Below are 25,883 nucleotides of genomic sequence, written 5' to 3'. Positions count from 1 at the left end.
GTCAAACAAAAGAAAAAAATGTATTGTCAAGTTCTTCAAGTTAGTCAATTGTTCTTGATGGTAAAGCTTAAGTCCTTGGTTTATTTTTATGCAGATGTGTTCTTCGTGGTTGTGTTCCTAAAAAGATTTTGGTTTATGGAGCTGCCTATGGGCCGGAGTTGGAGGTGAAACTTTACACCTGTGAAATATTTTATCTTACAGAGCTATCTATTTCTATCGTTCCACCCGTACCTTAGTTTGAGAAACGACAGTAAAGTGTAAAGAATATGAGTAATTTGGTCATTTGATGCTTTTGGGTGACCTGCAGGATGCAAGGAATTATGGATGGGAAGTGAATGAGAGAGTCGATTTCAACTGGAAGAAGCTTTTGCATAAAAAGGTAGTTCGAAATTCTTTTAGAACTGTAATTCTGTACGTGATAGGGACTGAGCTGCCAACAACAACTACTACTCTCCAAGTGGGGTCTCTCCAAGTGGGGTCTGTACATAGACCTTACCCCTACCTTTGAACTTAGCGAGTACTCATCTAAAAAAATCTATTCGAGAAACTTCTCATCTCTCTGTGGAAGTACAATGGAAATAATTGTGGAGAGGTTGACCTCTTATAGACAAGGAAATCAAAATGTTCATTTTGATTGAAGCATCAACATCTAATGGCAAATAAAATGCAGAGTGAGATAGCTTTTATACGGTATTCACTGTGGGGTCTAATCTGTGGACGCCTTCTCAAGTTTATGGCTATTATATGCAGAAACAGAAATGTCCCTCTTTTCACTAACCCCTGTGTTTTTTCTTTGAGTGGTAATTTAAATTCAAAGATAACCAATTTTGCTAACCTTGTGTTTCAAACTTGCAGACTGAGGAGATTGTACGGTTAAATGGGATCTACAAGAGGCTACTTTCAAATGCAGGAGTTAAACTTTTTGAAGGTGAGGGAAGGGTGATAGGTCCAAATGAAGTTGAGTTAATTCAACTGGATGGCACCAAGATGAGCTATTCGGCAAAGCACATTCTAATTTCGACTGGTAGTAGGGCTCATCGTCCAGGAATTCCAGGACAGGTGAATCAGATTCATCAAAATTCATAATTATTGCAACCTGGTTAAATAGCGAGGTTAAATTTCTGGGGTTCTTCTTCCTGTCATGTTCATTACATCAATAAGAATGTGAATCTAGAAGTTATGTTTGGGATAACTTTGGTTGGAAGTTTAACAATGGGGTTGATGATTATCTTGCTTCCTCCCTGGTTTCTCTCCCATATGTTTCTTTTGCAAAAATCAGTAGTTTCTCTTATTTCTTTTCTCTTTGCTGATTGTATAATCTCGACCCCTTCTTTTCCTTCGGTTATCTTGTTGCATCTCGTTTTCTCTTCTCTATGTCTTTTACGCTTTTCTTTCTTCATTGTGTACCTTATGTTGTGCAAATAGGAGCTAGCCATAACTTCAGATGAAGCCTTGAGCTTGGAAGAGTTACCAAAGCGTGCTGTGATACTTGGTGGAGGGTTTGTACATATCCATATCTTTGTTTTCTTTAGTTCATTCGCATTGATAAATTAGGATGTGAACTAGGTCTTTTTACTACAGGTACATTGCTGTTGAGTTTGCTTCAATATGGCGAGGAATGGGTGTGACAGTGGATCTATGTTTCAGAAAGCAACTCCCACTGAGGTGATAATGTCTTATTATACATTTTCGTTGTTCTATTTTTCTACAGAGGGGAGGTGGTTTCTTGTTGAACCGAGGCACTATAATTCACCGAAAATCAAATAAAGGTCTATTTCCCACGTAGTTAGTCGATCAGACCAACTATTCTCTTCACAAAGCAATAGTGTCTTTTCAGCAGGCTATACTGCCTCAGTCACTGCTCTAGAATTATATAAATCAAAATTAAAAAAGAAGTGCTATTCTAGTGGATCACTGCAAAACATGAAGATTGGTGATTTCTAGTGGTTACAAGTTCGTGACACCTCATGCAGCATTATCATATTACCAAAATGACATTGCAGAGGTTTTGATGATGAAATGCGAGCTGTAGTTGCAAGAAATCTAGAAGGCAGAGGAATCACTATGCATCCTTGCACTACATTGACTAAGGTACTTTATTTCCATAGCTGTGTGAAAACTGAACACTTTTTTTAGATATAGTTCCACAGAGGGAATTATTAAGTTTTCCCCCATTTACCTTAGGTTTTAGTCTTCACCAATTACAGTTTATGTGACTGTAATGAAGTAAAACAGAAATTAAATCATTTGCTTTATCCAGTTTGAAATGCACTGGAAAAACAGACTGTTTGGTTTGACTGGTTATTCTGCACTTTACTTTCAAATGGCACTACCTATCCTCTAGCTACGTAGAGAAAAAAGGTGTTGTCTATCCTCCTTATGTTATGTTCTTCTACTCCATTTACCGGAAGAAAACATAGTTTTGCTGTGATTATCTTTGCTATGTCTTTATTTTATATTTCTACTAATTGCACTTACGTATTTGCTACTTCTAACTGCAATCTAATATCTCAGCTTGAAAAAGCAGAAGAAGGTGGCATCAAAGTGCACACAGACCATGGTGAAGTGATAATGGCAGATGTTGTGCTCGTTGCAACTGGTAATTTTACATCATGTATAGAGTTTGTAGAGAAACTGTAGTCAGGTGGCTAAGTCTACTGGGTTGGTCAAAATTTTCTTTTTGGCTGTCCAAGTATCTTCTCTTGATTCTCATGAGTTAAACTCACATTGGGGAATTAGGTTCAGCACTACCATCAACTATAAAAGTGATACACTGCCATATTTACCTCCCGTTTGATTGAAATTTCACATGACATATTACCCAATATTTGACATGAGTTCTGGAAGATGTTTGCCATTTGTGCAGAATAAAGTGTCAACAATGACGGATAAATGACACTGCCTGTAAACATTGTTAATCCAGTTATTTAGAACAGTTGGAAGTTCCTTGTATTCTTCTCTCGGCTTTCTATATTTCTCTCTGTTGCCAAGACTAATGTAGTGAACCATTTTCTAAATATTTCACTGCTTTTGTGTCTCTTAACCAGCGACGTCCCTTTTTTGCTTTTTCTAGATTCCCTATCTTGTTGTAGTAGTCTTAAGCAGCTCAATACTATGTATTGCAGGTCGTCTCCCTAACACAAAAAGGTTGAATCTGGATGCTGTTGGTGTCGAGCTTGACAACATGAAAGCGATAAAGGTTAGTAGCACGTGCTTTATCCTATTTTTTGAGAATCTTGCTTTATATTCTTCATGAAAATCTTTGAGATGACGATTGTTGGTGCATCGTGGTTTCTTTGATGTGGCCTACATCTTCTTTACAAATGTGATGCTGTATTGAATTTTCTTTTAAAAAATTTTAATGGTGTAAGGTCATCCATTGAATGTATTATGATGAATGAGATCAGATGAGGCAGTTGCAGGACTTTAGAGCTGACTGAGTGTAAAATATGTGAAGTGTCTAGTGTTGGTGATTTATTAAGCTGGGGTACTTTAAATCTTGTATGTTAATATGCACCTCCTTCAGCGTGTCTGGCAGTCTACCCCACACATTGAAGAGTCTAAAACAAGGGGGAAAGTTGTGTTATGAGTCCTTAAATGCTACTTCCTTTCACCAGTTTATGAAATTCTAATTGTTGGTTTTCAATGCTCTATTCACTAGCATGGTTGATGTGGTTTCTTACTTTCTTTCTTCTAAATTGTTCTCACAAATTCTTGCTTCTAAATTGTTCTATATTCAGTACTAACAAGTTAATGACAATTACTTTTTTCTTTTTCTGATCAAGAACAATTATTTTCTATAAAGAATAATTTCATTAAGATTCTGCAAAAATTTTCAAGCTGTATACTAAAAGATAACTTAGACAGAAGAGAAAGGAGTAGAACTTACCCAAAATGTGGTTTGTTAACATCCAATCATCTAACGGGAATATCGTGGGTGCACCAAGAATTAACTAGAGTTAGAAGACATGCCCTCATCTATACAAATCAATTTCCACAATTTTAAAGGCTCTCCTATTCCTTTCGCTCCAAGATACCTAAAGAGTGAATGGAGCTACATCCCATGCTTCTCATCTTTTTTCTTTTGAGGGCTTAGTTGAACACCATATTATTCACTGTAGTATGCATTGCCCACTATATTTTGGTGGATTCAAGAGTTTCCACTAAAGGGAGCCTTGGAGAAACTGGTAAAGTTGCTGCTATGTGATCAGGAGGTCACGGGTTCAAGCATTGGAAACAACCTTTGGAATAATGCAAGGTACTTGCAAGGCTGCGTACAATAGACTCTTGTGGTCGGGCCCTTCCCAGGCCCTGCACATAGCGGGAGCTTTAGTCTATCGGGCTGCCCTTTTATTAATTCAAGAATGTCCGCCCCATTGATTACCATCTTCAAAGTGTAGCAACTAGTAATTGACGTCTTCAGCATGTTTTTACATGTATAAGAATGCACCCCCACCACTTCCAACCTAGTGAAAAAACATACCCTCCTTGGGGCTCTGATAATCTATACTTGTTAAAATTGTTTAAATAATCAAACGTCAATCGACTTATTATCCTCAAATCAGGAATACTCTGATAAGGAGTATATGATTTCGTTAATTTTCTTACTAGCATCAGCGTTGTAAACATGCGTATGTTTTATTCTGTATTCAATGCTACTTTTTAGTGATAACGCTGTTTAGCAAATTGCTGTAATTCCAACCAAAGTAAAGATTTTCCATGCTATTTTCTTGAGAGAAACCTCCCTCATGTTTGTTCCAGGTAGATGAGTACTCTCGCACTAATATACCGAGCATTTGGGCCATTGGTGATGTCACCAATCGGATGAATCTTACTCCTGTTGCTTTGATGGAAGGAACCTGTTTTGCGGTAATTTTTTTCTTATGCCTTTTTTTTTCTGCCAATAAAATTATTTTTTCGTCCTTAACTGCATTATTGGATTCACTATGGTTGCTCTTGTTGTCATCCCCTGAAAGATAAGCTGCTTACTTATGTTTGTGCTTCATATCTGCAGAAAACTGTTTTCGGTGAAAAACCTACCAAGCCCGACTACTCACATGTCCCATGTGCTGTGTTCTGGTACCTCTCTTTGATATACCTTCTTGGTTGCTTATTTTCCCATTATTGTGACCTGTTTGTAAAGCTTCACCCAAAATAGCTTGTCCTAGTCCTTTACAAAGTGTAGGTAAGTTCCTAAATGGCATACTTTTTAGTATAGTTTGAAACTAGCGGAATCAATTTGAGAAAGAAAATCTTTGATAGACCTCGTTGCTTATTTTCCCGTTTCTGTGACCTGCTTGTAACGCTTCATCCCAAATAGCTTGTCGTAGTCCTTTACCAAGTTTATCAGTATTGTTCGAAACTAGTGGAATCAATTTGAGACAGATCTTCCAATATATAGTTGTTGGAGTTACCAAGTCTCTTTTAGGAGTATAACTATTACAACCGTCAAGGTTTAGGGGAGAAAACATGCACCTAAGAAAAATTGTCTACTTGAATTCAATCTCATAGGACAGCTGATGGAATCATTCTCCAGAGAAATTGGGACTTTTTTGAGTTCAATCTCATAGAAAAGCTGATGGAAACATTTTGTGAAGTGTTTTAGCAGCAGCAGAAGTGGGCTAAGTTACTCGGACTCTTCACTTTCGGTGCCGCTCCCGTGTTGACACGACATGGGTGTGAGTGTGGGTGTGGGATCTGTACCGGATCTGGTCAACAGATTTTGGATACTTTGACCAAAATGGACAGAGAATTCCGGTCTGATTCAATAAAAAGGAGTGACCGGTTTTTTGATACTTTAAAGAAAATTGAATACCTTGTATATAGAAACTTCTATGCGGCTCCTTTTCCTTTCTCCTTGACTCCTTGGATTCTCCTCTTGATCAATATTTTCTCCTCAAGTTCTCCACACAATCTCTCATAATTTAAGTTTTAGAACTTTGTTTTTAGATATTTGAATTATTTTTAGCCGAGTCGCCGCACCCATATCAGTACCTATATCCATATTCCTGAATCTTAAAATTTAGCTCATGAAGAATCCAACCTCTAGATCCGCACCCATATCGGACACATGCACCCGAGTCCGAGCAACTTAGGAAGCGGGTACTCATTGCAATCAAGTATGTTTAGACTGTCCCACATTGGCTGAGGGAATAGCAGGTAGTTTTACAGATGATTTTTGAGAATACTCACCACCTCTTGAGCTAGCTTTTGGGGCCGAGTTAGGCTTAAGGTCCATTTTCTTGATATCATAACAAAATCAAGACCAATCCCTGTTGCGTTTCCCAATGTTGGACCCCAAGTTATGTTATCTATACTCTAGACATCCGGTAGTAAGCATTGATGGTGTTAGAATGTCCCACATGGGTTTAGGAAGTGAAATGTAGTCTCGTTATATCCTGGACAGTCCTCAACTCATGAGTTGGCTTTTAGGGTTGCGTTAGACCTAACTCCCAAAGTCCCATCTTCTTTACCAAGTTGATGTCAGTTGATGAAAACTAGACAATGACATTTATGATTTAAGAAATGTGGGGGTGAATTCCCTTAGTGATACCAAATTATCATGAGAAGCAAATTGGCAATACATATCATTAATTAGTGACAATTACTTTAGCCCTGAAGTGTGGATGCATTTTTTATCCGTTCTCATTTTCTTATCACACTTACTGAATTAATTGCGTCCATGTTGTGAAGTAAGCCCATACCTGGCTGAAAGTATTTCTTTTGAGGTTAATCACATGATTAATATCTTGTTTGATATTTTTGGTTGAGTGTATAACAAGTATCTTATTTTTGCTGGACAGCATCCCGCCTCTCTCTGTTGTGGGGTTTAGCGAAGAACAGGCCATGGAGCAAGTAAATGGAGAAGTTTCAGTTTATACATCATCATTCAATCCAATGAAGAACACCATTTCTGGGTACCCACTAAATTACTTTCAAATTTGTTGTCAGTAGGTTACCCCTGAATGTGTACCCATTATAGACCAACATAGTACAGCTAATTCTGCTTAACCTGGCTCTTAAATCAGTTCACTGGTTCTCCACGATTCTTGTGTGTGCAAATAAACTAAAGCTACAATGGTGGGGGATGTTCTTTTCACTATCTTTATTTGTTCACAACGTTTCGAATATTATCATTTTTCTGAGTACTGGATATGAGATAATTACTGATTTCTTTATGTCTTATTCCTGTGATTGAAAGACTGCAGCATTTAATTTGGAACTGTGTTATGTGTTTATTCTTGAGCAGTTTCTTTCAAATTGATCACATCAGTAAAAAGTGGGCTTGTGATAACTAATTCTTAACATTCATGCTGTAACAGACGAACAGAGAAGTCAGTTATGAAGCTTCTTGTTGATGCGCAGACAGATAAAGTTTTAGGGGCATCCATGTGTGGTCCAGATGCACCTGAAATCATGCAGGCATGTATTTTCTGCATAAATGCTGTGTATATTTAGCTTGTACATTTTCCTTTTCTATGTTTGTGGTAATTTTGATCTTTCATATTTGCCTCTTCGTGAGTGCCATGATGAGATTATCAACCTTGAATAATTTGACTATTCAGCTATGTAGTTGGTGCATCTGAGTAATGGCAGAATATGACTGCTTCAACTAATTTTCAGCAGTACTGAGGGTGGCATCCCTTTTGCTGCATAAAAATGTTGACAGCTTCCATCATTTAGCGACACTCAAGCAATGTCTACCTCTCATGATATCCAATTTCCATTATGTTTCATTATTCACACGACTTTGCTGAATGTAATATTTCAATGGAAGGCCCTTAATATTAGATTATCCCTCAATTGTCTTCATTCTTCCCTGCATTTTTACCTCCCAACATGCACAATTTGAGGAAGCTTAGCTACTCTTTCCTCTTGCTATTGGCCCCAAAACGGGGAACATAAAATCTTCAGCGGTTTTTCTCCCAAGTTTTTTTCCTTCTTAATTTGAGTAAACAAATACTGAATCGAGTGACAATAATAGCTTCTTCCTGGATGACAGATGAGCTTTAAATTTTCATCCTTAGTGCCCCTCTGAATTTCTTCCTTTTACCAATAATTCTACGGTTTCTACATAATGGGCCATGCTTGATAAAATTTCTTCATTCCTCCAACAGGGCGTTGCCGTTGCACTAAAGTGTGGAGCAACCAAGGAGCAGTTTGACAGTACAGTAAGTCTTATATTTACTTTTACGCTTTCTTCCTGTAAGGCTAAGATATTTACTAAGAAAATTATTGTAGAAGAAACATATTGAATACTTGATTCATAGAATCCGTTCAACGGTTCAAGGCTAGAAGAGGAATACGCTTTTGTGAATAATATTTGCTACCTTTATGGGGAAAAAAAAAAAAAGCTACTCCGTAGAATGATTACCCTATAGACTGAATCCTTAAGTCCTCATCACTAAACGAAGATATTAACGTTGTGTTTTCTTTTTTCAATTTTCTGTTCTCTCTAACCAAGATATATATCGCATTTCATTTATTTTCTTTCAATTTGTTACCCCAGGTGGGAATACACCCTTCTGCTGCAGAAGAGTTTGTGACCATGCGTTCAGAGACAAGGCGCGTTTCTGCAAACAAACCAAAGACAAATCTCTGAAGATGCAAAGACCTAAAAGGAAGCTTTCAGGATGAGGAAAAAAAAAAGGACTGTTTCTTACAATATATTTACATTTATATATATGTACACAAAAACAACGCGACGAGACACTACTCAACCCCTCTTCATAGTTTTAGCTACATGGTGCTTTTTGTCTTTTGGTTTTAAATTTGTATTATGTTTTGAGGGCAGAGGCAAACAGAGAAATGCTGGCAGTAGCAGTATTTACCTGTTGAATGAAAAGTAGCTTGGGTTTTTAATAATTGAACTAGCACAGTGAGTTTTAATTTTTCTGTGATGTGGTGATGATAATGCTTTCTCCAGTTTCAACTCTATATGGAATTTAAGAAAATAAATCTTAAACTAAAGGTGTGTTTCATGTATCAAAACGTCCTTTGAATCTTATGATCTTAAATAGATCATGTGGTGTGGAATGTTGGGTGTAACGAGTTGCTCCGTTGATTTCAATTTGTCGTAGTTTGACTAAGCATGGGGTTTAAGAAATAAATATAGTTTTTTTAATCTTATGTTTAGACTGGGTATGAAAAATGACATTCTTTCTGAAACAGGACAAAAAGGAACAGGACAAAAAGGAAAGTAAGACAAATAAATTGAAACAGAGGGAATATATGATTTATGGGCTGAAGATTTTTTCTGTATTATTTTTTTACATATTTATAGGCTTGACTCAAATTTGTCAGTATTTTTATTCTCATTGTGAACCCTCCCCTCAAATATTGATATCTACAATACAATTTATCTTTGGTCTATGTGGTGAAAGGGAAGAATCAAAAGAAGAAAACTGATGTTAGGATGAATATACAAGTGCAAATATATCCACTAAGCTTTCACCATCTTTTTGCCATCACAAACATCACAAGTTACAAATCCATGGCCTTCACAATAAGGACACTTCATTCCTTCATCTATCCATTCCATAAACTGCAAAGCAGGTTCCAGGATAAGTTTTTCAAGCAGCAACAACATACCCAATATAATCCCACACGTGGGGTCTGGCATGGATGATATGAAAACAAATCTTACCTCTACCTTTGCAGGGTAGTGAGGTTGTTTCCGAAAGACCATCGGCTCAGAAGAAGTGTAGATAAATCATGATAGAAAGGAAAATAATGACAACAAAAATAGCGAGATAACGTATCCAAGATAAACAAAATAGCAATACCTGTTCCTCAATGTTTGGCTCACCAGTCCCATCACATTCTGCATAAAACACATTTGTATGTTAACGGAAGATGGTTTTACCAAACGATATAGTAGTTGGAGAAGGTGGCCTCATGTTAGCCATTGGAACAGATGTACTTCTAGAAAAGTTTGTCAAGTTACAAATGTTCCTTGATTTGATCCTTCAACTGCTATAATAGTATAGTTCCCCATGCACTTGTTTCCCATCACAAGAACAAAATAATGTATTCTATATTGCGAGGACTCATCATAAATTGACTAGTTTTATCCCGGCCTTGTTACTGATAGCGCGAGCCAACTCACACAGGCGGAGTTGCTACCACAATAATCAAGATGTTCCCTTTTTTGTTTAATATCTCATTCTCACAACCAAATACAGTGAGACTGTGTTTGCTTGTTTGACATTGTTAATACACTTTAAGTAAGATAGGGGGCCATCTCTAGAAGGTCTGACAATAAACCTTCCACTATTCCATTTGAATAAAAAAATTCATGCTCTTCGATACGTAGTACTAAAAGGCGCAAACACATGAGAAGGGACAGAAGATATACCCATGCATAACAGGCGACCCTCTCCACGACAAGTAAGACATTTCACGGTGGTGCTGCTGCCATTAGTAGTCTCCGCCGGTTTCTTACTTGTAGAAAGTCTGGAAGGTTCTTCCCATCGATTCTCACCGAGGAGAAAGACTCTATGGTGTGACACCTCAGTTTCAGACACACCATCTTCTTTCACAATCGTCTGCTGAACTTCCTCTATTTCCATGATAGATGCAATTGGGGCACCATTTGCACTAGCCTGAGGTTGAAAGAACATCTTATCGTCAAATGCATTAGCCATTTAGTCGTAAGGACTTCAATCTACAACCATGCAACAACTGAAAATTCATTTTTCCTGTTCCTTGATATCTGTCAGATTAGAATTCATAATACATACAATCAAGAAACAATAATGAAACATTTTCGTGGAAGAAAGCGCATACTTAGACAAAGATAAACCAAATATCTGCAATCAGTAACGGCCTAATGGGCTCAATTTCGACATTTGTGGGAGTGCAAGATATCAGTATTGACATCTATCTATATGTCGAAAGGGATAACACACCTTAGCTTCAGTTCCATCTGGTTGTTTGGGATTTTCCTTCACTGTGTCAATCTTTTGCACCGTATATAACTTTTCAAGAAGCTCAGAAGTCATAATGCCATCTTCTCGGACATCAGATGAAGCCTGCTCGAATAAGAGAGAAACATGAATCATCTGTATTTTACCACAGCCAAACCGAGTATAATTTGAGTCTTCCCGGTTTATGAAATACAGTTCACAACAGACCTGCCAAGTTTTCACAGCACGTTCTGTCCCACCAGCAAAGCTTGAGAATTCCATATCTTCCTCACCGCAATAAAAGCCCAATTTTAACAATTGCTCCTAAAAGGGCAAACAGAGTTAAGGGATGTAAGTATTTGATTGGAAGGATAAAGACGCACAAAGGAGAGAAAACTGCTCAAGTAAAAAAAGAAAATCAAGAACTAATCGACGCAAATGAACCATAAAAATATGTGTTTATGTGATCCAACACAATCGAAGTTTCAGGAAAGTGCATGAAGTTCACAACACACAGGGAAATTCAAATGAAGTTAACGACCAGGATAAAGGAAGTCTGAATTTACACAGTTTACTGTTATCACTGATTTATTCAGCTAAGAAGATAAACACAAGTACGAAAACGTGACTCCAAAATAGGAAGCAAGATATCCTCAGTGTCACATTCATGATATCTTAGTAAAATTAGCTTGATTGACCAAAATACTAGAGCAAGCTAGTTATAGCGATCGCAGAAAAAGGAAGTAGCTGTCAGATAATTATGCATTTTGGTATTGATGTATATTTGAGACTAACACTTTTGATCCTTCAATGTTTTTACTACTAAGCTCATTTAATCATCATAATATCCTAGATACTCTTGGACTACTTGGTGACAGTGGTACAAAGATTACTAGTCTGTTCATGCTGGAAGGAAACTTGTTACGCGAAGATCACTTGACAGACAAGCTCGATTGAAGAGTAAATGAACAATTGATTTTACCAAGTTAATGCGATTAAAAGCTAAGTTTCTCGGACTCTCCAAAATTGTTGCCGCACCCTTGTCAGATCCTTCAAACCTGCACTACTTTTGAAGGATCCGGCACACATCCGATGGCCTTTTTGAAGAATCCGAGAAACATAGAACAAAAAAACATGTTGACTCTAAGTTAGCAGACCTGCATCAGTCGAACTTCATCTCCTTCGGATCCCTTTTTCAAAGTTCGCCTCTTCTTGGCCTTGTTACCGTCTCCTTCTGCTTCTTTAGGAGCTTCCCTAATCACCTTCTCCTGTTGCGGTGCTTCCTTGACAACAACCTCATTTTGCTTTGCTGCTTCTAAAACTAATGGCAAAGCAATCGATCCACTTTCTGCGATCACAGTTACATTCTTTCCCGCCTCCCCCTCCTTCAGCAGCTAGAAAACCAAAAAAAAGATATGATTTACTGATCTCAGAAACTCATGAAATTGTGGAACTTTATTATAAAGAAGAACATTTCCAAGTTGAAATTCTAAAAGTACAAAAAGAAGAACAACAAAAGCCTCAAAAACATAAATTTTGATATCAATGAAGTTTAGTGAACATGATCACACTTCTAAAAAGTATAGTTAGTAATTCAGACCTTCATATTTTAATTAAACAATGATAGACTAGTGCCTGCTTTCATTCTTCTTAATCTTTTGGACCATGAAATGATACCTAATAATCTAAAAATTGGTTACTAGCTAATCCTGAAGGGGAGCTTTAACGTAACTAGTAAAGTTGTTGCCACGTGACTAAGAGGTCACAAGTTCGAGCCGTGGAAACAACAAAAAGGGCAGCCCGGTGCACTAAAGCTACCGCTATGCGCAGTATCCGGGGAAGGGCCCCACCACAAGAGTGTATCGTACGTAGCCTTACTTTGCATTTCTGCCAGAGGCTGTTTCCAAGGCTTGAACCTGTGACCTCCTGATCACATGGCAGCAACTTTACCAGTTACTCCAAGGCTGCGTACTAAAGACCCTAGTGGTCTGGCCCTTCCACGAACCCGTGCATAGCGGGAGCTTAGTATACCGGGCTGCCCTTTTTTGGTGATTAGCTAATCCGACTCTAAACTATGAAAAACTACTTTTCATGTGTTGTTGTTGTTAGTAGAGGCCTTTATTATTATTATTGTTAGTTGAGGTAAGACACTATTACCCCCTCAAACTATAGCCGAAGTTGCTATGACATACCTAAACTTCACGGGGTTCCTATTACCCCCTAAACTATTTTGAAGTGTAATAAATACATCCTTCAGTGCTGACGTGCCACGTCAGCACAAGACGTATTTATGACACTTTAAAATAGTTTAGGGGATAATAGGACCCCCGTGAAGTTTAGGTGTGTCATAGTTTGAGGGGGTAATAGTGTCTAATCTCTTTTCAGTTTGACAAATATTCAGCTCAATACCATCTAGTATTTCAATAGAAAATGGATTCTAAGTAATCAATAGCTAAGCTTTAAATCTACAATCGTGATTGAAAGAGTTGTTTAGTAAATTTTTTTTAATTAATTAGGTGTATTAATATACATCAACTTGACCCTAAATTTGATGATCTCACTTTACTTGTTTACCTTTTTTAAGCAACATATATATTATTTTAGGGCATTTGGTTAATACACAGATAAGTAAATCAACAATTTGTTCTCCTCAAATTCAAATAGATCCATGTACCCCCCACCACACACCTGCTATAACTTCAGCAATGGTAGAAACGCTGAACAATTGATAGCTAAGGTGTGTTGGCGATAACAGGAAACTCGCACATCTGATAGTTCTAACTCAAAAAACTGAGATACTTTTTTAACATGAACACCTGTAATAACTTGGCAATTGCAGAAACAGTTTCGGACACTGAAGAGCCTTCTACAACAACACTGTTTCTACTCTCTAACTCCTTAACACGGAGTTGTAACTTCTGAATTTCAACCAACAAAGCTTCTCGCTGTTTTTCCCACCTTCTCTCTTCTCTTAACCATCGTTGCTCCTCCCTCAACCACCGCGCTTCCTCCCTTAGCCACCGCGACTCCTCTTCCCTTTCGGGTGAAGTGCTGTAGCAAATGTGAGATATGGAGAGGGATGTTGAGGAGTTGTGGTGAGTACTATGGTGTGTGAGGAACTTAAGGTTGTTGGGGAGATGGGAAGTGATGATGTTGAAACTTAGTGGTAGTGAAGATGCCATGGATATCTCTCTGTAATAACTGTTAAACTGATTTTTTGTTTACTTCACTTTAGTTTGTTATGTAACTGTTTTTATTATATGGATAAACTAATCTGAGATATTTTTAGCTGGAGGGAATCTATGCACCTACACAATCTCAATTTTTTGGGGTTTTGTATTTGAATTGTCATGTGTTCGTATTTGAAGTAACTGGGGTAAAGTTGTTGTCATATGTCACAAGGTCACGGATTTAAATCTTGAAAATAGACTCGGACAAAAATGCAACATAAGGCTACGTACAATGCACCCTTGTGGTGGGACCCTTTTCTGGACCTGTCATAGCTGGGTTTTAGTCTACCGGTCTGCCATTTTTTTTTTTAAATTTCAATTATCATGTGTGTCTGAATTACGGTCAACTGTTTATTAAAACGCACTTCAACTATTAATTGTTTATTTTTTATTACCTGAAAGTTTAGGTGTGAAATTCAATTAATTAATAGCGTAAAGTATCTAGTACCCTCCTGGACTATGACCAAATTTGCTACGACACACTCCAACTTTACAGGGATCCTAGTACTCTTCAGAACTATGACCAAATTTTCTACGACACACTCCAACTTTACGGGGGTGCTATTGCCCTCCTGAATTAAATTTTAGCATATTTTTATCGACCTTTTTAGCCGACGTGGCACCTTTGACGTGGATCCCATTTTAAGTAATAAAAGTGTCATGTCAGCGTAAAAGAGTGACAAAATACACTACAATTGAGTTCATGCGGAAAGTGAATTATAACAACTTTGATCATGATTCGGATACAGAACGTTTATCTTTAATTAATAATTGAGGTGTATTTTAGGTCATTTATTAAACTCCACATTTTTGTAAAGTTGTCAACGAAATGAAATGTCTTGCTTTTTTATAATTTCAGCAGGCAAAATGACACTATTCTTTTTTCAGATTTCTTATACATAAAAATAAAGATACTTACGTGTAAAACTGAAGATTATAAAGCTAAAAAGAACTTAAGGTAAGTAAATACTTTTTACATGGCATTCTTTCATTTTAATTTGTCCTTTTTATATATCTTTAAAATTTTTATTTTAATTCTAATGAGATAAATTATGGTCACAAAACATGTAGAGCTTTTATTATAAACCATATTTTCAAATATGTGTCACATAATTTGAGACGGGAAGTATCCATTACACCATCCGTCTTAAGTTGTATATCTTGCTTTTCTTTTTAGTAGTATGTTTCAAAATAAATATCTCTTTACCTTTTTTAAGATCTTTTTAATTTAACTTTCCATTTAACATATTTACGAAAACAAGACTAAAAGACATTTCGATACACTTTATACCTATCTTTAATTTAAGACCACAAGATTGAAAAGTCTTCATTACTTAAACTCCGTATCACGCCAAAAAGCAAGCAAACAAAATAGAAAATGGAGTTTATACACAGAATGGAATCACTTTTGCTTGAAGTGATCGAAGATCAATCATTTTTTGCATGAACTTCATCGATGTGTTCGATACAAGTTAAATAGCGGTGTCCAAATAGAATAACCGTGAATCGCGATACTGCAATGCACAGCACAATTTCCCAGAAGAGGCCGCGGAGCTGATCCAAATTTGAAATTTTATTCATCGTCAAAAATATTGAAGCAGACTTTAGTTTTGGAATACAAACACCAGAATCTAAATGAATTACACAATAATCAAAAACACAATCTGTTTCCTCAACCTCTTTTCACTACAACAGCCCCTACTCCATTTGCTTCCATGAATACTTCCCCATATATATTGCTACAGACAGCTAGTCGGGAAAACCCCCGTAGGCAAAACCAGGTTTATTAACAGCTATAAGTTGATGATAATGGCGATTTAGTTTAAATAGGCAACCGGAGAGAATCACAATTGTACAGTATCATGGGCAGATTGCACCATTGATGTCCCGATGTTTAATGCAGCTGCAGAATTCTAGTCGAGCTTCACATTAGAATAGAGAAGGGTGTCCCTTGTGAGTGGCATGTTGAGGAGGAAGTAGATCTGCATTCAATTAGAAACGCTATGAGATTGTAGGGGAAAAAATGTACAAGGAAAATGAGAAGACGACATGATAACATGTATTAGAAGAGCGCTAAAAATGAACAAATACGATTTTCCCACCAACAAATGTCGTCTGAGATTGAAGATAATCTATGACAACGGAAACTTTTTTGAAAGCTATCCAAGAAAAAGGGAACTCTTGATGCAATTATTCGGAAACTGCAGGACATGGAAGTCCATCTAAAGCAACACATGTATGAGAATACTTAATAGCGGCTGCGCTACAGATTTTGAGTGTTTACTAGATCTTCCTACCGTCTGCTTTCCCTTCTGCTAATCCAGTTGTTCTAGATTTCATTCATCAGCGTAGTCGGAGGAATAACTACCTAATGGGTGCAATGATAATCAGTAGTCTAGTTTCAAGCTTCCCAAAAGATAAAACTAGAGCACTATTTTCTCCACTAATGGAGAAAAGGTCACTACCCTCTCCAAACTTCATTATAGCTCCCGAGAGGTCCAAAGGCTGGATGGGAAGAACTCAACAATCACTTGAACCCTCTTCAGGATGGATTTGACTAAAAGAATTTTAAGCCCGTTTTTTCTTTGATGAAGAAGATATCATAGAAAACAACCTAGAAATATCTTATTTCTGTTCTAAAGCTACGAGCCTGGTCCATCTATAAGTGTCATGTATCCTTAGATTGCTATACTTAAAGTTAATCTCATGCACGGTCAGCTGTAACAAATGTGCAATAGTTGTTTCAATTATGCAAATGGAAGCATTGAAAAGCATTTGGTCAGCAAAAACTTACTCCTAATAGAGTGGCAATTATAAGCAAGATTCCTGTAATCCATGCAACAGTTCGTCTAACCAGTACAATTTCTTCAATAGCAGTTGAATTGGATGAATCTTTTGTTTCCTCCAGCCAGCGGGCAGATGGTTGAGAAGTGAAAATGACATTGAATAATGATTCTGCTACTGAAGGTCTTTCATTACAAACAATGACTCCAACAATTTGACCTGCACGAGTAATACAGAGTTGACTTTAACGTGAATCAGAAAGGAAGAAGCAAAGGAACACATTCTTCTCTTAATTACTGCACATAGTGCAAAGTGTTCTCTTGAAATGCAGCCGTAGTGTCAAGAATACACTAGATGGATAAATTCAACTCTTGTTACATAAACCAAATAGATATGTGAAAGATCGGAGAAGCTGCTAAAAGTTGTATAAGATATGTCAAAACCAGCGAACAAAATCTAACCTTTGTACGCTTCAGTTAAGGAATCAAACATCTTCGACATCACAATACTGAACAATTTGGTTCCTTTGGCAACACCTTCTGCTCCATAATGCTCTTTGAGAGCCTACATAAAAATTAAAAGATTAATTGATCTGGTATGGCCTGTATATAACATGTTTCACGTTCGACTCTTATATGTATCTTCAGTGAGGTCAAATATTTCAGATAACCACCAATATACGAAAAGAACTTTCCTTTTCCAGACAAATGACAGACAATAAAAGACATTAATGATCCTCTGGAACTGGTTTAATCCTTTCTTTTTGGGGTGATGAGGCAATTATTGACGGTTCCTTCGAACCAAAACAGAAAAATTAACTGATGAGAAGTGTGGAGCTTAAACATCCGTAATTGGAAGTCAAGATTATCATCAATATTCAAGGAGTAATTACTACATAAAAAACTATGGTAATATGACATACAAACAATCCATTAAAGCAACAGAGCGATTGAAAACCAGGGGTAATTAGAAATAAAAAAGGGCAGCCTCATGCAATAAAGCTCCTGCTATGCGCAAGGTCGGGGGAAGGACCGACCACAAGGGTTTAATTGTACGCAGCCTTACCTTGCATTTCTACAAGAGGCTGTTTCCATGGCTTGAACCCCTACCTTCTGGTCACATGGCAGCAACTTAGAAACAGGAAGGGTAAAGGTGTATTAGTATGACACCTGACTAAATTGGAAAAGGCAAAAAGAGAGATCAATATTGGAAGCAATGTTCTTAAATTAAAAAGGGCAACCCGGTGCACTAATGCTCCCGCTATGCGTAGGGTCCAGGGAAGGGCCCTACCACAAGGGTGTATTGTACACAGCATTACCATGATTTCTGCCAGAGGCTGTTTCCAAGGCTTGAACCCGTGACCTCCTGGTCACATGGCAGCAACTTTAGCAGTTACTCCACGGCTCCCCTTCAAGCAATGTTCTTAAATCCATGCTTTAAAATATAAGAGATGTATCACATATGCACTATGCACTAAAGCTTAATTTGGGGAAAAAGAAAACATCTGACTAGATTCAGGCTGAGTTTGTAACCTTAAGGCCATCAAATTTTCCAGAAATTAGCTCAGATGGACGGCGCACAGCTCCAGACAAATCGTGGTGCATCTCCATTGCTCTTTGAATCTTATGGGTGAGTGAAACAAGACTTGTTACAAACTCCCTATCTGCTTCCTGTGCCACAAATAAAAAGGACAATCAATAAATTAGGTTGAATTGGAAAGGGCACCACAAAAAGAAGTCATCGTATAGACTGTTAAGCCTCAAAAAGTACCTTTGACAATTGAAATTTCAAATCTGCGGCATTCTCCAAGGGAATTGTCAGCTCTCCATTCACATATGAACCACTGAACCATGATGCCTGCATACACAAATCAAACCTCTCATGTGTTGAATGACATTGAAGTAATTCAATGTGAAAAGATAATCACGCAACTGTTAACACACACTCACAAAGTCACTTAGTTCTTTGTCTGAATATTCAGCATCTGTCTTTGGTTCATCCAATGAAAAAAGAGAAACTTCATTTGCATCTGCATAAATGTAAAATTAATCAAACAAATATCTAATTCTCCTATATTACAAGTAATTAACATATTAAGATAGTAAAGCACCTTACCACATGTAAAAGAGTAAAAGACAACTACCTGGAAGTTGAATGTCAGCTCTATTTTTGTTCATTACATCGCTTCTAAGGGCCTCAATAGAAACACCTATTACCAAATAGCATCAATAAGCACAATCTTATATAATCTCCCGATATAAGATTAAAAGCCAAAACAAGCACACTAGAACATTCAATAAGTATGTTCTTTAATCTTAAAGACGCGCGCGCACACACACACAGAGAGAGAGAGAGAGAGAGACTCGGTATGTTAATCTGTTGTACTATATATTTATTCCATCTTGCATACCTTCAGCTCCTGTAACTTCTACGATGAGGACAGAACCCGGCCTATCAAATGGATTTGGTATGAGTACCTCATTCAACTGCAACCAATATGAACATTTGATGATGTATATTTTGCTTTAGTCAAAACATTCCCTATTAAATGATTCATCTTTCCTACCTTCGATGAACTAGCGGCGGAAAGTGTAGCAGGAGGTGCAAAACCAAGCAAGACTGATACAGTAGCACCAACTTCAGAAAGAGACAAGGAACTTATCTGTGTCCAACAAATAATTATGCAGTTAGTCAATTAAAAATTTAAAATGATTAGATGTGGTGGTATGGAAAAAATGGATGTCGAACTTTAAACAAAAAATCAAGAGGAACTAGTAATTTCATATTGTCGAGTTGCTGGGCGACTCATATTATTAGAAACTATGGAGGCAATGTCTAACTTTGTAGATTATAATACCTATTCTCAGAGTCTGAAGTCTGAACATAATAACTCAAGCGAAATACAAAAATATTAGTTAGAGACTGTTGTTTCTTGGTATTTGATGTTTATGTGTCAAAAGCTAACTTCAGAATAATGTGGAAGCACTCTACATTTCTATTGGTGATCACGGTTCGAATCTTGGAGCCAGGCTCTCCAATGAGGTAAGGCTGTCTATATTCTCCCTCCCCATTGCCCGCCTAGGCAGGAGCCTTCTGTCATTGGAGTCCACCTATTTGAGCAGTATTTGTCTTCTAATACATCATTAAACTGCTTTATAATGTGATTAAGCTATCTTAATAGTCTTGCTACGTCAATGTCTTCATGTATATAGATGACGGAAGCTCCTAAAATTATGCTCTCGAGTCAAAATTACCAGCTTATGCAAGTATATCCCAACGGCCAACGCTATAATAGTGGATCTTTAAGGTTAGTCCACTCGAGTTCTCTATAAGCTCTCTAACATTAATTCATTCATTTTGAGCTAATACATGCCACTAGGTGAAAATCATGAAAATATGGTTATGTATACAGAAAACAATATGTTGGAAGGACAGTAACTTTCATGATCTTCTTCGGAAACATACTAATCATTGCTGAAGGCATAAAATCTTGAGCAGAATCATCCATTTAATCTCAACCTTCTACTCACAAATCTCTACTGTCTGTCAATGTGGTTTTAAGCATACAATTGAATAAACCCCCAATGAATCATCTAAACTCATCTTGCTCTATTCAGGCTAATATTAAATAATTTGTCTTAAAATCAAACATACATTATATTCAACTATAACTCAATTCCAAACTAGTTGACTCGCAATATCTTTTGACATTTAACTCCAAATCAATAACTGAAGTTGCTAAGTTTTCAATTCACATATCTACTATCAATTTCACTTGTTTAATTCCAACTACAACAACCCCACGCGCCAAATGGGCATCATATTGTCCCTAAGCTCCCCCAATGCCAATATCTAATGCTACAAATCTCTACTGGAATCTGGATGTTAATGCTGTTTTAAGATCAGACAGCTATGCCCCAAAGGATTTCGCATAACCAAATTAAAGGAAACAGCTAAATCAATCACCAAACCATTATTTTTTTTAGGTAATTTGACTTGCAAGTTGAAATCAATCAACCAATCAATTACACGCCAATTCCAAAATAGTTGGATCCGATTATATGAATCATCTAAACCTGTCCTCTATTCGGGCTAATACTATATAATTTGACTAAAAATTAAACACACAAAACACACAAACTTATATTCAACTATATCTATCTCAATCAGCCCCCCCCCCCACCCCCCCCCCCCCTCCCCACACACAAACAAAAAAACAAAAAAAAACTATACCTCAATCAAAAACTAGTTGACCTGCAACATAGTTCGACACCTAGTTCCAAATCAATAACTAAAGTTGCTAAATTTTCAATTTCACCCCTTTTCAATTCCAATTACAACAACCCCACTTTCCCAAATTGGCATTACACTGTTCCTAAGCTCTCCAATCTGATCATCCTTAATCCTATAAAACAACTATACCTCAACCAAAAACTAGTTGACTTGCAACATATTTCACCATTCAGTTCCAAATCAATAACTAAAGTTGCTACCTTTTCGATTTCACTCCTTTTCAGCTCCAATACAACAACCCCACTTTCCCATATTGGCATTATATTGTTCCTGACCTCCCCAATCTGATCATCCTTAATGCTATAAAATAACTATTGGTCAATCAAAAACTAGTTGACTTGCAACATATTTCGACATTTAGTTCCAAATCAAAAACTAAAGTTGCTACCTTTTCAATTTCACTCCTCTTCAATTACAATTATAACAACACCACATGCCCAAATTGGCATCACATTGTTCCTGACCTCCCCAAACTAATCATCCTTAATGCTATAAAATAACTACAGGTCAATCAAAAATCTAGTTGACTTGCAACATATTTCAACATTTAGTTCCAAATCAATAACTAAAGTTGCTGACTTTTCAATTTCACTCCTTTTCAATTCCAAACAACAACCCCGCGTGCCCAAATGAGCATTATATTGTTCTTGACCTCCCCAATCTGATCATGCTTAATGCTATAAAATAACTATAAGTCAATCAAAAACTAATTGACTTGCAACATATTTCAACATTTAGTTCCAAAGCAATAACTAAAGTAGCCAAATTGGCATTATATCGTTCCTGACTTCCCCAATATGATCATCCTTAGTGCTATAAAATAGCTATACCTCAATCAGACACTAGTTGACTTGCAACATATTTCAACATTTAGTTCCAAATCAATGACTAAAATTGCTAACTTTTCACTTTCACTCCTTTTCAATTCCAATTACAACAAACCCGCTTTCCCAAATTGGCATTATATTGTTCCTGACCTCCCCGATCTGATCATCCTTAATGCTATAAAATAACTATACCTCAATCAAAAACTAGTTGACTTGCAACATATTTCTCCATTTAGTTCCAAATCAATAATTAAAGTTGCTACCTTTTCAATTTCACTCCTTTTCCGCTCCAATACAAGTATACAACAACCCCACATGCCCAAATGAGGATTATATTGTTCCTGACCTCCCCAATCAGATCATCCTTAATTCTATAAAATAACTATACCTCAATCAAAATCTAGTTGACTTGCAACATATTTCAACATATTTCAATTTCACTTCTTTTCAATTCCAATTACAACAACCCCACATCCCTAAATTGGCATTACATTGTTCCTGATCTCCCCAATTTGATCATCCTCAATGCTATAAATAACTACTTAATTTATAGCAATCAATTCCAAACCCATCCTCTATTTGAGCTAGTACTAAATAATTTGACTTAAAATCAAACACACAAACTTATATTCAAGTATACCTCAATCAAAAACTAGTTGACTTGCAACATATTTCGCCATTCAGTTCCAAATCAGTAACTAAAGTTGCTACCTTTTTCAATTTTACTCCTTTTCAGGTTAAATTACAACCACCTCACATACCCAAATAAGCATTACATTGTTCCTGACCTCCCCAATCTAATCATCCTTAATGCTATAAAATAACTATACCTCAATCAAAAACTAGTTGACTTCCTTTTCAACTCTAATTACAACAACCCCACATGCTCAAATGAGCATGACATTGTTCCTGACCTCCCCAATCTGATCATCCTTTTTTTTTTTGATAATTGTGGTGTCCGGACCAGCTTGCGCGCACGTCGACAAAATCCACGGGATACCTGCCACTTCCCATCAGCAGCAGGCAGGTACCAGGTAACTCTGTTCACCAAGGCTAGGACAGATGGGAAGAAAACGCCTAGTGTTTGTCTCTGCTGGGAATTGAACCTGAGACTTCATGGTGCTCATCCCAACTTCATTGAACCACTAGGCCACACCCTTGGGTGTATCTGATCATCCTTAATGCTATAAAAATAACTATACCTCAATCAAAAACTAGTTGACTTCCTTTTCAACTCTAATTACAACAACCCCACATACCCAAATGAGCATTACATTGTTCCTGACCTCCCCAATATGATCATCCTTAATGATATAAAACAACTATACCTCAATCAAAACTAGTTGACTTGCAACACATTTCGACATTTAGTTCCAAATGAATGACTAAGTTACTAATTTTTTCAATTTCACTCCTCTTCAACTCCAATTACAACAACCCACATGCCCAAATGGGCATCACATTGTTCCTGACCTGCCCAATCTGATCATCCTTAATTCTATAAAACAACTATACCTCAATCAAAAACTAGTTGATTTGCAACATATTTCCATATTTAGTTCCAAATCAACAACTAAAGTTGCTACCGTTCAATTTCACTCCTTTTCAGGTCCAATTACAACAACCCCACATGCCCAAATGAGCATTATATTGTTCCTGACCTCCCCAATCTGATCATCCTTAAAGCTATAAATAACTAATTAATTTATAGCAATCAATTCCAAACCTGTCCTCTATTTGGGCTAATACTCGACTTAAAATCAAACACACAAAACATACAATCTTATATTCAACTATACCTCAATCAAAAACTAGTTGACTTGCAACATATTTCGACAATTAGTTCCAAATCAATAACTAAAGTTTCTACCTTTTCAATTTCACTCCTTTTCAGGACCAATTACAACCACCCCACATGCCCAAATGAGCATTACATTGTTCCTGACCTCCCCAATCTGATCATCCTTAATGCTATGAAATAACTATACCTCAATCAAAAAATAGTTGACTTCCTTTTCAACTCCAATTACAACAACCCCACATGCCCAAATTGGCATCACATTGTTCCTGACCTCCCCAATCTGATCATCCTTAATCCCATAACATAACTACTTAAACAATCACAATAGAACAAAAAAAACATACAATTGAATAAAAAAACATACGGTAAAGAACTCGAAATACCTTAGAAGAAGGTGAACGGAAGTAACGGTGAGATGGGTTATCAATGAAAAACACCGAGGACTTTCCACTAACAACCTGCATCCATATTTCAAGATTCCAACATCAAATTTTGAAATTTACAATCAAATCATTCCAATTAATAATATTTAAAAAAAAAAATAAGAGAGAAACTTACAGTAGATTGGAGGAAGAGAGAGATGAGTAATAGGAAGGTAAATCGGTAACATGATTTTGGATCCATTGTAGATACACACAGAGAGATTGAATCTGATGATGTACAGAAGATTATTGAGGTTGAAGGAGATTCAGAAAGTTTAAAACGATGTCGTTTTGAGAAGATTGAAATTGCATTGAGGGGCTCTGAATTTATTGAATAGGGCACTTTTTGCCCTTCCGCAACAACAACAACAACAACATTACCCAGTGTTTGCCCACGAAGTGGAGTCTCGGGGATAAAGTGTATGCAGCCCGTTTCACTATCTCAAATGAAGTAAAAAAGTTGTTTTTAATAGGCCCCCAGCTCCATACAATGTAACCGACCGGACTGCCATTCCGTAGAATTTATTTTTAAGTTTAAGAAACAGCTTCTTATCACACAACACTCTCAAAGCGAGCTTTCATTTCAACTACCTTACACCAATACGGTGTGTGGTGTCCTTATCAATATCAGATTTTATATTAATCTTTTTTTTTTAGTTGAATACTCCACCGTTCCATTTTAGTTGAAAATATTTCATTCTATACGGTGATTAAGAAATCATAAATTAAATAGAATGATAAATTTTATTATTTTATCATTTATTTATATTAATGATATTCATTGGACATAGAAATGTTCATTGAAATTGTAACTGTTCACATTTAATGAATACTATTAATTGTAGGGGTAGAATGAAAAAAATAGTTAATTGTATCATGATTTAGTAAATAATCAACTAGTAATATGAGAGTATTTTTAACAAGATGACCAATTAAAATGGAATGAAGAGAGTACTCAAATCAATGGGAAACATCAATAAATGAGTCTGTTTGTGTCAAATTATTCATAAGAAATACTGATTGTTGAGAGACTTATTTGTGAAAGTCCTGACAAAATTTTTAATTTGATTATCATTTCATTTCATTTATCAAAAATAAATAAAAAATTCCATTCCGATAATGATAGAAATATATATGTTCCTTAATATTTACATCAAATTAATGAATACAATATGTATATCTTTAGTGCATAATTATACATATACAACAGTTAACCATGATATAACATGGGCTAATTATTTTTAAAAAGATCAAGGAATAATGAAACTTTATACCACTTTTTAAACAAATAGTTCAAGTTTGAAAACTTTTCAAAAAGTGGTCAGTCGGATCTACTGTTTTCGCTTTATAGCCATTTTTAATTTGGGTCATTTTGGCCTACATAGTCCATATACAATACTGATACAGTCTATATACATTACTGATACAGTATTCAACTTGGCCAATTCGGCCTTTTTACAAATATTTTAATTTTTTTTGCTATAAACTTTTTAACTGATCAAATATTCTAGTTTTTTTATTGTTTAGAAATAATAATTAAATTATATAAAAATGATATAATTGTTAAATAAAATATGTATCTATATAAGATATATGTATAGAAATTGTATAGTTCTATC

General features: G+C 36.4%; 3 protein-coding genes across 6 annotated transcripts in view; 1 reads left to right on the top strand and 2 right to left on the bottom strand.

Annotated features, from left to right (window-relative positions):
• The window catches only part of LOC107864303 (glutathione reductase, chloroplastic), a 12,597-nt gene extending 3,732 nt beyond the window's left edge, over positions 1–8,865 (top strand). For all 4 annotated transcript variants that reach the window (XM_016710630.2, XM_047408940.1, XM_047408939.1 and 1 more), the window contains 14 exons: positions 95–164; positions 308–379; positions 856–1,059; positions 1,426–1,499; positions 1,582–1,665; positions 2,004–2,091; positions 2,515–2,599; positions 3,126–3,199; positions 4,762–4,869; positions 5,015–5,079; positions 6,804–6,917; positions 7,323–7,422; positions 8,118–8,171; positions 8,510–8,865. In XM_016710630.2, the coding sequence (XP_016566116.1) occupies positions 95–164; positions 308–379; positions 856–1,059; positions 1,426–1,499; positions 1,582–1,665; positions 2,004–2,091; positions 2,515–2,599; positions 3,126–3,199; positions 4,762–4,869; positions 5,015–5,079; positions 6,804–6,917; positions 7,323–7,422; positions 8,118–8,171; positions 8,510–8,602 (1,285 nt within the window). In that variant the 3' untranslated portion in view covers positions 8,603–8,865. The remainder of the gene's footprint in view (positions 1–94; positions 165–307; positions 380–855; positions 1,060–1,425; positions 1,500–1,581; positions 1,666–2,003; positions 2,092–2,514; positions 2,600–3,125; positions 3,200–4,761; positions 4,870–5,014; positions 5,080–6,803; positions 6,918–7,322; positions 7,423–8,117; positions 8,172–8,509) is intronic.
• Positions 8,866–9,244: 379 nt separating this feature from the next.
• On the bottom strand, positions 9,245–14,267 carry LOC107864304 (protein disulfide isomerase pTAC5, chloroplastic). The gene is made up of 7 exons (XM_016710632.2): positions 13,724–14,267; positions 12,065–12,301; positions 11,136–11,231; positions 10,911–11,033; positions 10,358–10,604; positions 9,786–9,823; positions 9,245–9,544 (listed from the first exon to the last, which is right to left on the bottom strand). Exons 1-7 carry the CDS (start codon positions 14,087–14,089, stop codon positions 9,443–9,445), a joined length of 1,209 nt encoding a protein of 402 aa, XP_016566118.1. The 5' UTR covers positions 14,090–14,267; the 3' UTR covers positions 9,245–9,442.
• Positions 14,268–15,695: 1,428 nt separating this feature from the next.
• Positions 15,696–24,694, bottom strand: LOC107864305. Its single transcript, XM_016710633.2, has 11 exons — positions 24,401–24,694; positions 24,226–24,300; positions 19,488–19,583; positions 19,332–19,407; positions 19,065–19,130; positions 18,871–18,950; positions 18,692–18,778; positions 18,454–18,591; positions 17,383–17,485; positions 16,932–17,140; positions 15,696–16,119 (listed from the first exon to the last, which is right to left on the bottom strand). Exons 1-11 carry the CDS (start codon positions 24,464–24,466, stop codon positions 16,051–16,053), a joined length of 1,065 nt encoding a protein of 354 aa, XP_016566119.2. The 5' UTR covers positions 24,467–24,694; the 3' UTR covers positions 15,696–16,050.
• Between the last annotated feature and the right edge of the window lie 1,189 nt (positions 24,695–25,883).

This window comes from Capsicum annuum, chromosome 3 (genome assembly GCF_002878395.1).
Source record: "Capsicum annuum cultivar UCD-10X-F1 chromosome 3, UCD10Xv1.1, whole genome shotgun sequence".
NCBI classification, from domain to species: domain Eukaryota; kingdom Viridiplantae; phylum Streptophyta; class Magnoliopsida; order Solanales; family Solanaceae; genus Capsicum; species Capsicum annuum.
The sequence above is the reverse complement of the archived record's forward strand: the minus strand, read 5'-3'. Positions and strand labels throughout refer to the sequence as shown.